Genomic DNA, 12,186 nt, shown 5'->3' with positions numbered 1-12,186 from the left:
GGATTTTGGAAATCTATACTTTATTGTCCCTAGACCGAGCTGCCTAGCTTTCAAACTCTAGTACCTGTAATTGAGTTAGTTCAACATGTTTACCAGTTAAGAATTTGTTTTGACATAAAGCACCTTGATCTAATTCTAGAGATGCGTAGCGTGGATCAACACCACAATGTATTTGAAATAGTTATCCGGAAGAAAACAATATTTTCAGCTACAGTCCTTTGTGGTTGAAGTGTGTCCAAGCCTTCGGTTGTGTAGGTGCCAGATCCCATTTAAGTCAAATGAGCTTCTGACGACTGGTAAGAAGATAACCAAAGTCCTCAGAAAATACTTCGATAATTACGTGTAGTTTTAATTGGTTCTAGTATTTCAATGTGAACCTAACTATTTGGGATTGCTTTAAGATAATAGCTTTTGATGATAAAGTTTCCATACTAGCCCTAAACCCCATTACCCTGCCTACGCATTCATTTCCATTCATTAATTTGTTTAAACAGCAGGAGAATTTGCTGCTGGTTGATGTGCTGGGTTGCGTTCTGCAGCATTAGCCATTGCATCCTTTCTTTAACATGTTATACGTTTATTTTCTGCAGAACAGCCAGTAGTAGTTCCAGCCGGTGTTAGCAGAAACTGGTGTGAATGGATTTTCAAGCCCAGTGTTGAAGGCACACAACTCATCAGGCACCAGTTCCCTGTCCTCCCGTTGAGCAGCAATTATCTCCAGATAAACCGGGTTAGACACGTGGCTTGTGCTCCCCTCGCAGATGCACGTTCAGGCATTGCTTGCCGGCAGTACAGGCTCTGGCATGACCTTTGCAATTCAGTTTGCTGCCTGGAAAAAGGAAGATGCTTGACTGCCTTGTGAGTTCTTTTTTGGTCGGTAAAGCTAAGTAGAAGTCGGCATGCTGTGTGGTGCCAGGGCGGCTTCCTCACTCGACTAGATTAAATGCTAGTTGGGATTTACAAGAGATTCCAGTTGAGGCGCTTACAAATAGTGTGAATATTGTATTTCAAGGAAACCAGTGTAGTTTATCCCAGTTAAATGGCAAGAGATTAACAGCTCAGGGCACTTTGTTAGTGTCAAGCTTGGACTAGACCGACTGTTTTGGTGTGAAATGGACAGTCTGGCTTGGAACAACTTTCTCTGTAGATTTCAGGAGTTTGGGGGCAATTAAAGAGAAAGAAAATATGAAAGGGTGGTTTTCAGTCCAGCATTTAATAATATTTAAGCTGAGTGGGATCAGAATAATATGTGGTTCAGTTTTGCAGCTGGTTCAAGGGAAGCAGTAAATATATCGCTTATATTTCAGATGCTGGCTTGAGAATTCCTTATAGCGTGTGGTTGTGCTGGAGTCAGTAGATCCCAAATATGGATAACGGGCCTTTCCTGGGTATTCAGCACTAAGTTTGGTGGGCTTTTTAAAATCCAGTGATGTTTAGCCTTCAGAAACACAAAGGGATCTAAGCTTTATGTTTTAAAATCTGGTGATGTTTTAGCCTTCCAACACAAAAGGGTTTAAGCTTTATGATTTTATTGTCTAGAGCACAATAAAAGGACATGACTTTGCTTTTGCCTGCGCCTGTTGTTTGAAGGTTCGCTCGACTCTGCAGATGCTTAACATACTCATAATTCTGTTCATATGTGGTTACGCTGCTTCAAGCTTTTGTAGAGCTCCCTACCCGACAGCAGTGGGGTTTACTGGAGGTTGCTAAATTAGGAGAAAGTTCCTCAATGCTTAACAAAAAATAGTTGTGATCTACATTCAGAAACATTAGAATGGAGATGGAGTTTATTTCTGGCAGAGAGCTGCTTTGGTATTTCATCCGAGGCCCTTGCAAAGACTAAGACGAGCAGATGAAAGGACTCTGATCCGTTCACTTGATGTGTAAGTGTGTTAGTGAAACACTTCTCTTTAGACCAGGTTTGGATTGAGAGACGTTTCGATTGGAGATTCACACTTTAGGAATGATCCGTGAGTCCCTTCCGGTGCGACAGAGTCAGTTTTAAAACGCCGAGTTCCTTGGTGCTGCGGCAGCGCCTGCTCGGGGTGATCAGAACAATGCGGCTGACATTTAGCGGGCTGTTTGGTATGCTGGATATTGAAAGCACGCCCGTGTGAGTGTGTTGTGGCAATAAAGATTGAGTAAAACCGCACGGCGGTAATTAAACACTGTTTGCGTTGAAGCAGTTCCCTCTTGCTGCATTATGGTGCACAAAGATGTGATATCCTGGCCAGCAGTGTGGTGCTACTAACCAGTAAAAGATGGCAGATGAAAGCGTATTGGGAGAGGATTATGGTTTCCTGTGTGAGTTCTCTGCTTCTGGGTTGAATCATTTGTTTAAATGTCCTTTTATCACCATTTTTTTTTTAATTCCTCTGGGTGAGCATATGCCAGACACCATGAATCCATTTTAGTTTGTAGGAGAGGCAGGATTCAAAGTCTGGGTTAGCCGTACATCTCTAGTTTGACAATCTGCTCGTATAATTCCTTGCAAAGGTGAAATAGCAGGACTCATCTATACAGCGCATTGTAGCTGTAGTGTATGCTTTGCTGTGCTTGCACAGGCATTTATTTCAGTTTTTGTAATTATTTGATCTCAAAAAGACCGCAATCTGGGTGATACCAGCCACTGATACTGTTTGGTATGTTTGTAATAACCTCTAGCAAAGCATTTCTTATCTTGGATTATACATCGCTGACTGGAGATGTCTTGGGTTTGTAAGATAAGGAGCGGTTTTCAGACCCTCTAGAAGAATGTTTTCCATAGGTTCTAAGTAGCTAGATACATACAGCCTTCCAGAATCAGATCTGGGAAAACGGTATTAATTTAAGAAACAAGAGTATGTGGTAACCTGAGAGGTTTTTAGAAGTGGCAGATACACATTGCCCAGAACCACCCAGGTGAAGCTGTAGGACCTCAGTGTGCTGAGAGCTGGACCGAGAGAAATAATACATTCAACTGTCAGGAGGAATTAGGTGTTACACCACAGATACTGGTTCTGTGGGCTACAAGCTGTGTTTATATTTGGAGAGTGCATAACATAAAGATACATATTTAATAATCAGGGCTCTCTCACATTGGATTGTCACGTAGTAGGTGATAACGTAGTAGATAACACACCTTTTTCTCTTCCATCTTTTGTGATGCACGAGTAGAAACTTCCTTGGCAAGTGTCCTTAGAGCTGGTGTAGAAATTAAGTTTGACCTCTGTCCACCTGTCTCTTAATGATAAGAAAGAGCCCCATACAAGACAAAATGCTGAAACTGGAAAAAGCCATCATGTCCTGAAGAACAGTCCAACAACTGGATCCCAGGTTTCCCAAGGTGCGGAGAAGCAGAGTGTGAACAAACCCGTGTCTTTGACGTTGGCCGGTCCTTCTTTGCCTGGTGCTGGATACAGGTTTTCCTGGTGTCGCACTTGGCGCTGGTGACAGCGGCTCCCATCACTGTTACAACTGAATTGCGCTTCAGGGGCATCTTAAATCCCAGCGTAGTTAAGCAGCTAATTTAGATTTTCCAAGTTACTTTAGGAAAGCCTGCAGGGACACTCAGCTCTTCTGAACACACTTAGCCGGGATTTTGTCTCAGATGTTTTAATTTAGTAAAAAACCAGTTCAGGTGTAGAAAAATGAAAGAGGAAAATACTGGAATCAGTATTGTAAAGCATTTTCAGTTTCAAACATTCTGAGTTGGTACTTTGTTTTCCTTTCAGTTAACAAGCATAAGCCATGGATTGAAACAACCTATCATGGGATAATCACAGAAAACGACAACACGGTGCTTTTGGACCCCCCCTTGATAGCCCTGGACAAAGATGCACCTCTGCGGTTTGCAGGTAAGGAGTGCATCTGCGGTTCTCTTCTAAGAAGTGGAAATGCTTTCTTAAGGACGAATGCAGTGTGTTTTCTCTAACATAATATTCCAAAGCTTTTAGAACCTGGAAAACATTTGTGTGTGGACCAGAGTTTTATTTCATATTTACAGCTGTATCCAAATGTCCAAACCAGAAGGTATTCCACATTGCAGGTATTTCATGTTAATTCTTCTGATCTTTTTTTAACATAGTGTCAAACCTGTTCCCCCGTTGTCTGGATTCCACGTTTCACAGCGTTCAGTCTGCGAGTTCTGAAACAATTATTTTCTTGTCACTTTGAAGAGAGTTTTTGGTTTTCTTAATGGTTTTTGTTTGTGTCTTAAAAGGTTGAAGACAGTAATTAGTAGAATTAAGATGGTGTTTGCTTGGTAAGTTTGGGTAGCAGTTTGGAGTATTTTACAAAATGGACGGTCTCTTCTACCTGAAGAGGCTTTTTCTCCTCTAGCAAAGAATATAGAGGTTGATACACAAGATATTTGCAAAATGTAGGCTCATTCTTCACTATCAATATGGGACCAATAGATGACAGTTTTCTTTCAAACCCATGCATAGTTTTTTTCTGGAAACTCCTGGTTAGGAATACCGTATTCATTAATTGATGCAAGGTTATGGAAAGTACTTTTTTTTGTTTAACAAAATATTAGAAGACTATGTTTGAAGAATAACATGAGCTTAAACTGGATGCTTGCAGAAGCTTATTTGGTTAAGTAAAATTTTAAACTTAAGAATCCCGGTAGAATACCCAGCGGATGTGACATGAGCTGTTTTTGGGAGTGCTGCTTAGCCCGGCTTCAAAGAGGCACTGATTGAAAAAGAGACTGATTAAATTAACAGCCATTTGAAACATTTATCGTGCTGACTGCATTGTGTGCTATGGTATTATAGTAACTCAGTCACAATGTCTTAAAGTGGTACTTAAAGTAACAGTTTTGTTGCATTATCATAAGGCTGTAATTATCTCCAAGGTTGCCTTGTGAATTCAGGAAGCTCAGATATAGTGTTTAAAGCTTTCAGATTCAGAGTGTCTCATGGATCCGATACACGCGGCAGAGACTCTTAAGTGATCTTACCTGGAAATAAAACTGCTCTCTATGAAAAACTTTTCATTTCCAAGTGAAGGAGCTTGTGTTGGGACTGGTAAAATATCTTCAAATATATTATCAAATTTGCAGAGGAAAATCCGATGTCAAATCATCTTTTCAAATGAGGCTGTTTTTCCATTGTGTTGGTCTAAATAGGATAAATCTGCTTTCATTTAATGAACATTTTTACCAACTGGAAGTTGATTTTATTAAACGCTTGTATAAAGATACGTTTTGGCTTTCAGATACTTAACAATTCCTAAGCAGCAGCTGAACAATGGATTTTAAATAGTTATCTTAAACTCTGAGTACAGCACGCTAACGTCGTAAAGAAATTGCCCTTGATACAACTATTGAATTTGAATTGCGTGAATTTTGAATGGCTCTGCTGTGGGAATCTAGGAGAGTTTTCATCTCCTGTTAAATGAACAATACTTGGATCTGTCCTAGAGGAGCCCAAATGTGGGAGTGATGTGGAGTCAGCGATCTCAGTTTAGATGGCGCTGTGCTCGTGTCCTGGGATGGAGAATAACGTGCTGATTGTCCAGCAGCGTCTCTGGGGGTGTTTAAGTGTGAGAAGCCCATTAGATCAGTGACATGTTTTCACAGCAAAACAAAGTGTTGCCAGGACCTAACTGGTATATTCCCACTTAGAAATCAGATTTATTCATGCTTCAGAAGGGTGGATACTTTAATTAACTGTGCCTCTTAGCTGAGCTGGGAAACTTCTGGACTGTCTGCAGGTTTAAAATATTTTTAATACAGCTTTGTGCTTAATTTCAGTTTTGAGCATGTTGAAACATATTGAAACTAGTTCATTTAAATACTTTGTAGTGCATCACCTGTGGGGCAAGTAGAACTAATATTTTATTGCTTTGCTCACTCCGTGCTGTTGGCAGGATCCTAAAATTCAGGTGTGCAAAGTAAGCAGGGTTATCTAGACATATATTTCTAGGGTAATTTGTATGGGTTTTCATCTGAAATGACACACTTTTGAAAATGGAGTTTCACAGAATCCCAGAATGTCAGGGGTTGGAAGGGACCTGGAAAGCTCATGCAGTGCAATCCCCCATGGAGCAGGAACACCCAGCTGAGGTTCCACAGGAAGGTGTCCAGGCGGGTTTGAATGTCTGCAGAGAAGGAGACTCCACAACCTCCCTGGGCAGCCTGGGCCAGGCTCTGACACCCTCACCAGGAAGAACTTTCTTCTCAAATTTAAGTGGAACCTCTTGTGTTCCGCTTTGAACCCATTGCCCCTTGTCCTGTCACTGGTTGTCACCGAGAAGAGCCTGGCTCCATCCTCCTGACACTGCCCCTTTAGATATCTGTAAACATTAATGAGGTCACCCCTCAGTCTCCTCTTGTCCAGCTCCAGAGCCCCAGCTCCCTCAGCCTTTCCTCACACGGGAGATGCTCCACTCCCTTCAGCATCTTGGTGGCTGCGCTGGACTCTCTCCAGCAGTTCCCTGTCCTTCTGGAACTGAGGGGCCACAACTGGACACAATATTCCAGGTGTGGTCTCCCCAGGGCAGAGCAGAGGGGCAGGAGAACCTCTCTGACCTACTGACCACCCCCTTCTAACCCACCCCAGGTACCATTGGCCTTCCTGGCCACAAGGGCCCAGTGCTGGCTCATGCTCACCCTGCTGTCCCCAGGACTTTGAATAGGGTTACGCCAGGTTGCCGTGGCCTAACTGCCTGATGTGTAGAGACCCTGTGGGTTCTGTCTTTTGTTCCGGTTTTTGAGTCATGTTGCAATTTGATCCTAAATGGTTTCACTGAAAAAAATATAAAGGACAGCTACATTTTCTATTGTACGTGAATTAGTGTCTAAAATCAGTTTAATGCCTGAAGCTCTTAGTACGGATTTCTCTTTTACTATGCAAAAACGAACAGAATTTTTATTGCATTTGAAACAAACTGTTCTATCTGGATGCCTTCACATGGCTGAATGTGTTTTGTTATGAGAGTGTAACGCAGGATCTTGGTAGCAAGATGTTGAAATGTTTCCCTTGGGGAAGGAAATCTTTCCTTGTTTCTGTGATGTGTCTGTAATAGGGTTTTAATCCCTCTCCCCCCCCAGCCCTAGAGAAAACCAGTTCCCAGCCACAATACTTTATTTTCCCCTTACTAATCTGGGATGCAAGAAATATTTTTGTGGGGGTTAGGAATTTTTTGACTTGGAGCACGTTTCTACATGGAGTTTTGAAAATACTCTTGCAGAATCTTAGTTTACTTTTAGGAAAAACAAAACAAACCACACAAACAAATTAAAACCAAACCAACCAACCCATCAAAACCCCAAACCACACAAACAAAAAACCCCCCCAGACAAAAAGCTTGGAGTTTAACCAATTATGATTTTGAGGGCAGTGAAGAACAGGGTTAATTGTCTTTTTATTAAAACTGTGCAACTATTCCAGATGCCCGTCATGGTCACTTAATACCATTGTAAAACTTGGTTTTATCTGAGCTCTCCTTGTAATCTATTTATTCTTTGACCCCTCTTGACAGGTTTAATTCTAAGGAGGCCTTAGCTTTCCAAGTTACCTCCCTACACCCTCTGACAACAGCCTGATGTTCTCCCCAGGTGGCCAGCCCCTCCTTCCATGATCTATAAACTCTCCTCTTCCACTTGAGCACTCCCAGCAGTTCCATGTTTAACCACGTAGGTCTCCTGGCTCCCTTCCTTGACTTCCTACGTGTTGTAGGTCATAATCTCCTGCCCTAACACAGGTTTCTAACTCCTGCTTATTCCCCGTGCTGCACGCATTGGTGTGCAGGCATTTCAGAGAGCGAGCTGAGCGCACCTATTTCACCCCAGGGGTATGGGAGGCCTCCCAGCCTTCATCAGCTCTAGGGTGATGCCCTACTGATGCAAGCCCAGCTACAACCACATCCCCCTTGGAGTCTGGTTTAAAGCTCTCCAAAGGAGCCCTGCTAATTCCCGTCCCAGCATACTTTTGCCCCATGTATCACTGTTTGGACTGGTGTCTTGTAAAACCAGACGTTACCAAAGAACCCAAAGCCCTGCCTGTAGCACCAGTCCTGGAGCCAACTGTTTACAGACTGAATTTTTCTATTCCCACCCATATCATCACCCAAAACTGGAAGGAGGGAGAGAAAATCACTTGAGCCCCAGACTCTTTTACCATCCATCCCAAGGCCTTGAAATCTTCTCTCATTCCCCTCAGAGCTCACAGGAGATCCCCGGAGCCTGTGGAATCCTAGATGTATATATTTAAATATATATTATTATTCAAATCTTTGCTCTCCAGCATTACAGTATTGCAGCAGTAGAATAAAATGATAGAAATGTGTCGGTTGCTTGTTTAACCTGGAAAAGCAAAATGCTGCTAGGAATATATAGAGCTGCTCCTCCTCCCCCCGGTTTCTTACATTAGAACTTTTATGTTCATTAGGATCACAATTTAATGTGTATCATTTGTAATCATGAATTATGGCAATGCTGTTGAGTTCGGTTTGATGTAGATTTAAATTTTGCAAATGCGAGGTGTTATACGATCTACACTGATAAAAATTGATGTGGAAATGCAGAAATCCCATGACACTCAAAAGGGGAGGATGAAGTTTTTTAATTGTAGAAACATGATGGTTTCAGCATAATAGAGAAAAGCTTTAAGTTCTTTAACATGTCTTCTTTAAATAGAATAGTCTAAATAAATTCTGATAAATTCTATTTTATGGGTAGTTCTTCATCACATGGAATTTTGAAAATATCTTTTGTTTAGCACTTGGTATTATTAAAAAAATGAAAGAGGAAAAAAAGAAAAAAGCCTCTTAATAAACCTATGAAATACTTCAGAATTAAAAAAAAAAATGACAATTTGGAGAAAAGATTAAGTCATATTCAACATAACTAAAACTCTGCAATTGTAACAGTTACAGCAAATCACCGCTGGAATTTCCAAGTACCATTTCTCCAAAGCTTCTCTGTGTAATGTGTGCATCTGTGCCTTTTTCCTTATGTGCTCCCTCCCAGCCTTTCCTGTTACTGACTTGGGTTTATCTTCTCTCCCTTTAGAGAGTTTTGAGGTGACAGTCACCAAAGAAGGTGATAAAGGGTTCTTTCTGTCCCTGTTATGAATATTAACCTACTAACTTTGGTTGTGAAATGGGGAATCAGCACTTAAACAGAAGATCCTGTCATGCTCTTTTGTCCCATTTATTCTCCCAGTTTTTTTTCTATTTTAAAATATATCGATTTAAAAAAACTGTTATGTAACCAAACCCTTGGTTAGAAATATCTGTAAATCAGACATCCATTTGAACCATTGGGGATTATTTACATTATGTGGACACTGGAGAAGTGGGGAAATTAGTGTTTTCTGGTATTTGCACTCATGGCTTACTTCTTTGGGACAGCATTAAGTTTTTTCCTATGCTTTGTAAAGTAATATTTAACTGCCGGAGCATTATAACACCTTCCCTGCAGTACACTTAGTTCGGTAGTTTAAAATCTGAATTAAATACCTTTTTTTAATACCTCTAGACATGTGTACAATAGGAGTGCGCTCTTGGTACTATAGTACCACTGAAACTCTAATAACGAAAGAGTGGTTAACGTTGGTATGAGAAAATCACCTTCAAAACATAAACTATACAGATAAAACACCCGGTGTAGGTGATGAGATGGTTTGTGGAGGGGGTTTGGGGGCACATCGGGGTGTGAAAGGTTTCGTAGTGGAATCTTAGGCTCTGATGTGTCTTAAAATGATGTACTAGGGACTTGCAAGTTTGTTGGTTTGAATAGAAAGGAAAGCCACCTAAATCGTTCCACGTGAGTTTCCTTGGCGAACAGATTTGGTCCCCACTAGTGGATAGCTGTTGAAATGGATGCCTGAAAAGTTGGTATTTCTACCTTTCTCATTCAGTAGTTTCTTTTTGATTCCCTAATTTTAGCCAGGTACATTGCACAGGAAGACTTTCTCCTTTGATCCGTTGACGGAATTTCTGTAATTTTGGTGCTGAACCTGTACTCGAAGCTTTTTCATCCCTCGACTTGTAACTGTGCATTTTATTTTAACCTTTTGCTCTGGTCAAAATAAACACGCTGCCCAGCTATTCCCAGTAGCTTGGCATAGAAGATATTACCAGTGGCCTTGGCTGTACGCTCCTATAAGATCTACTCGTACCCTAGAGCTATCTCAAGTACTCCTGTGAAATGCCTGTCTACATTTCTCTTTTTCTCTTTTGTATTCCTGCATGAATGGATGCAAAGTAATCGAGTTGCTTGGACGGCAGACGTATGCTTCTTTTTACTAAAGTTCCCAGAAATCACCCGTTTTAAAGCACAGTGCTTTTGCTTTGTCCACAGACCCTCACAAACCCTTGGCTGCAAAATTTTCGGTCGTTTATTTGTAAAAAGTGTCATCACCTTGACCAGTTACTCACCTCCCTTCCTTTGAATCTGTAGGTGAGATTTGCGGATTTAAAATTCACGGGCAGAATGTTCCCTTTGAAGCAGTGGTGGTGGATAAATCCACTGGGGAGGGAATAATTCGCTCTAAAGAGAAGCTGGACTGCGAACTGCAGAAGGACTACACGTTCACCATCCAGGCCTACGACTGCGGCAAGGGACCAGATGGAGCCAACGCAAAGAAATCCCACAAGTAAGTCAATCCACGGGGGCCGAGGGGAAGCTCTGTTTCCAGCCATCTCCTACTCGCGGTGATTTATGGTCTGTGTATTTAATGTAAACCAAGTTTTAATGCTGGAAGACTTTCATGTAATGGTAATATAAATGAGCAGCAGAATGGAAATGAACTGCTTTGACATCTCTTGTCGCTGCATTCTAGATGCTGCTGCTTTATCCCTTGACGCCTCTGAATTTACATTGGAAAACGGCGTGGGGATAGAAACAGGAAAACTGTTGATGTAGTTAAAATCTGGCTTGAGTTGGTACAGGGAGTTTGCATGGGATACCAAGCCTGGGCATTGTTTCAGAATTCAGTTTCTAAACCCAAAAAACTGGTTCAAGAAGTCAATCTGTGTTAAACTTGACAAAATGGAAAAAAATACATGTTGCTATCATTTCCAGACAGCCTCAAAAACAAAAAAGCAAGGTCGGTAGCCTAAGGTTCATCTGTGCCTAGATGAAAGAGTGGGAACAAAGCGATCTTTAGCTAATCTTTATCTAAAGAAAAAACCACAACGTAAAACGCTCTCTAGAAAATCCACTGGAGAAAAGCTGTTGAACACCCTGGTGTAAGCATCTGCAGAGCGTGTGGGAGATTCCTCATCGCGGGGAGCAAAGAAGGGCGTCAATAAGATCTAAAGCCGAGCAGCAGTCATCTCGGTGATAAACACAGCTTATTATTCTATAGCTGTCTGCTTCAAATAGGCAACAGAAAGTTATCACCGGAAGGATTACGCCTGTGTAAAGTAGTTGTGCCCTTGAACTCTGATAGTTTGACTTCTGAAGAAAGATTTCCAAGGAGACGGAAAACCAACAAAGGTTTTGGTGGCTTGGCTGGGGTTACATTCTTTGTTCCGTTTCTTAGCGTACGGTTCCTTCTCTACACTGTAGAATTTTTTCCTACTAATTTTTCAGGCTGTGTTGGTTGATTGAGATATAAACTTGCTTCTGATGGGTCTATTAAAAATTACGGTTATCCAAATTAATGGTTTTGGAATGAACCAGTGCGGATCCAGCAGTGTGCTCTGCACCTCCTCCTTTCCCACAGCAGAATGACGGGTTCCAGGGCCTGCGCCTCCAAACCACTGTTGAAATTCCCTGCCCTGTGGCTCTATGTGTTATGGGTTTTGTGGCTTTTAACCATTTTGGAGTTCAGCTCTTAAAGTCAGGAACATAAAGTGTGTTTGGTAGAGAAGCCATTTTTTGGTGGCATTTATTTAGCACATAGACTAAAATAAAACCTTAAAGTTTTGTGGGGTTTTTTAGCATAAACATCAGAAAACTCTTATGGAATGACTGTAGTGATTGAATTATTTATTAGTTTACATTCTAGATACTTTTCCTTATTCACCTTTTCTCCTTGGTTACTGACAGAAACTGCCTTATTTTCCTATTCTCTATATACAGGCAATCACTGCCAGGCGTAAAAGGATGGAATTCAAGATCCAATCTGTTTAGGATTATCTCAATAGCTATATGATGTGCTAAAGTGTATCTTCCACTTCTGTGATTCTTGCATTTAAATTGTCTCTCATTCCCACATCCAAGAAATAAGCCAGTTTTCACTGACT

General features: G+C 41.3%; 1 protein-coding gene across 4 annotated transcripts in view; it reads left to right on the top strand.

The window, feature by feature from the left end:
* The window catches only part of CLSTN1 (calsyntenin 1), a 31,372-nt gene that overhangs the window by 5,179 nt on the left and 14,007 nt on the right, over positions 1-12,186 (top strand). For 2 of the 4 annotated variants that reach the window (XM_065854915.2, XM_065854917.2), the window contains exons 2-4: positions 3,714-3,836; positions 9,002-9,031; positions 10,394-10,589. In XM_065854915.2, coding sequence (XP_065710987.2) covers positions 3,714-3,836; positions 9,002-9,031; positions 10,394-10,589 — 349 coding nt within the window. The remainder of the gene's footprint in view (positions 1-3,713; positions 3,837-9,001; positions 9,032-10,393; positions 10,590-12,186) is intronic. The other 2 variants (XM_065854916.2, XM_065854918.2) reach the window with 1 other exon arrangement.

The sequence above is a fragment of the Patagioenas fasciata genome, chromosome 23 (assembly GCF_037038585.1).
Source record: "Patagioenas fasciata isolate bPatFas1 chromosome 23, bPatFas1.hap1, whole genome shotgun sequence".
In the NCBI taxonomy this organism is placed as follows: Eukaryota; Metazoa; Chordata; class Aves; order Columbiformes; family Columbidae; genus Patagioenas; species Patagioenas fasciata.
This window is presented reverse-complemented; position numbering and strand designations above follow the sequence as displayed.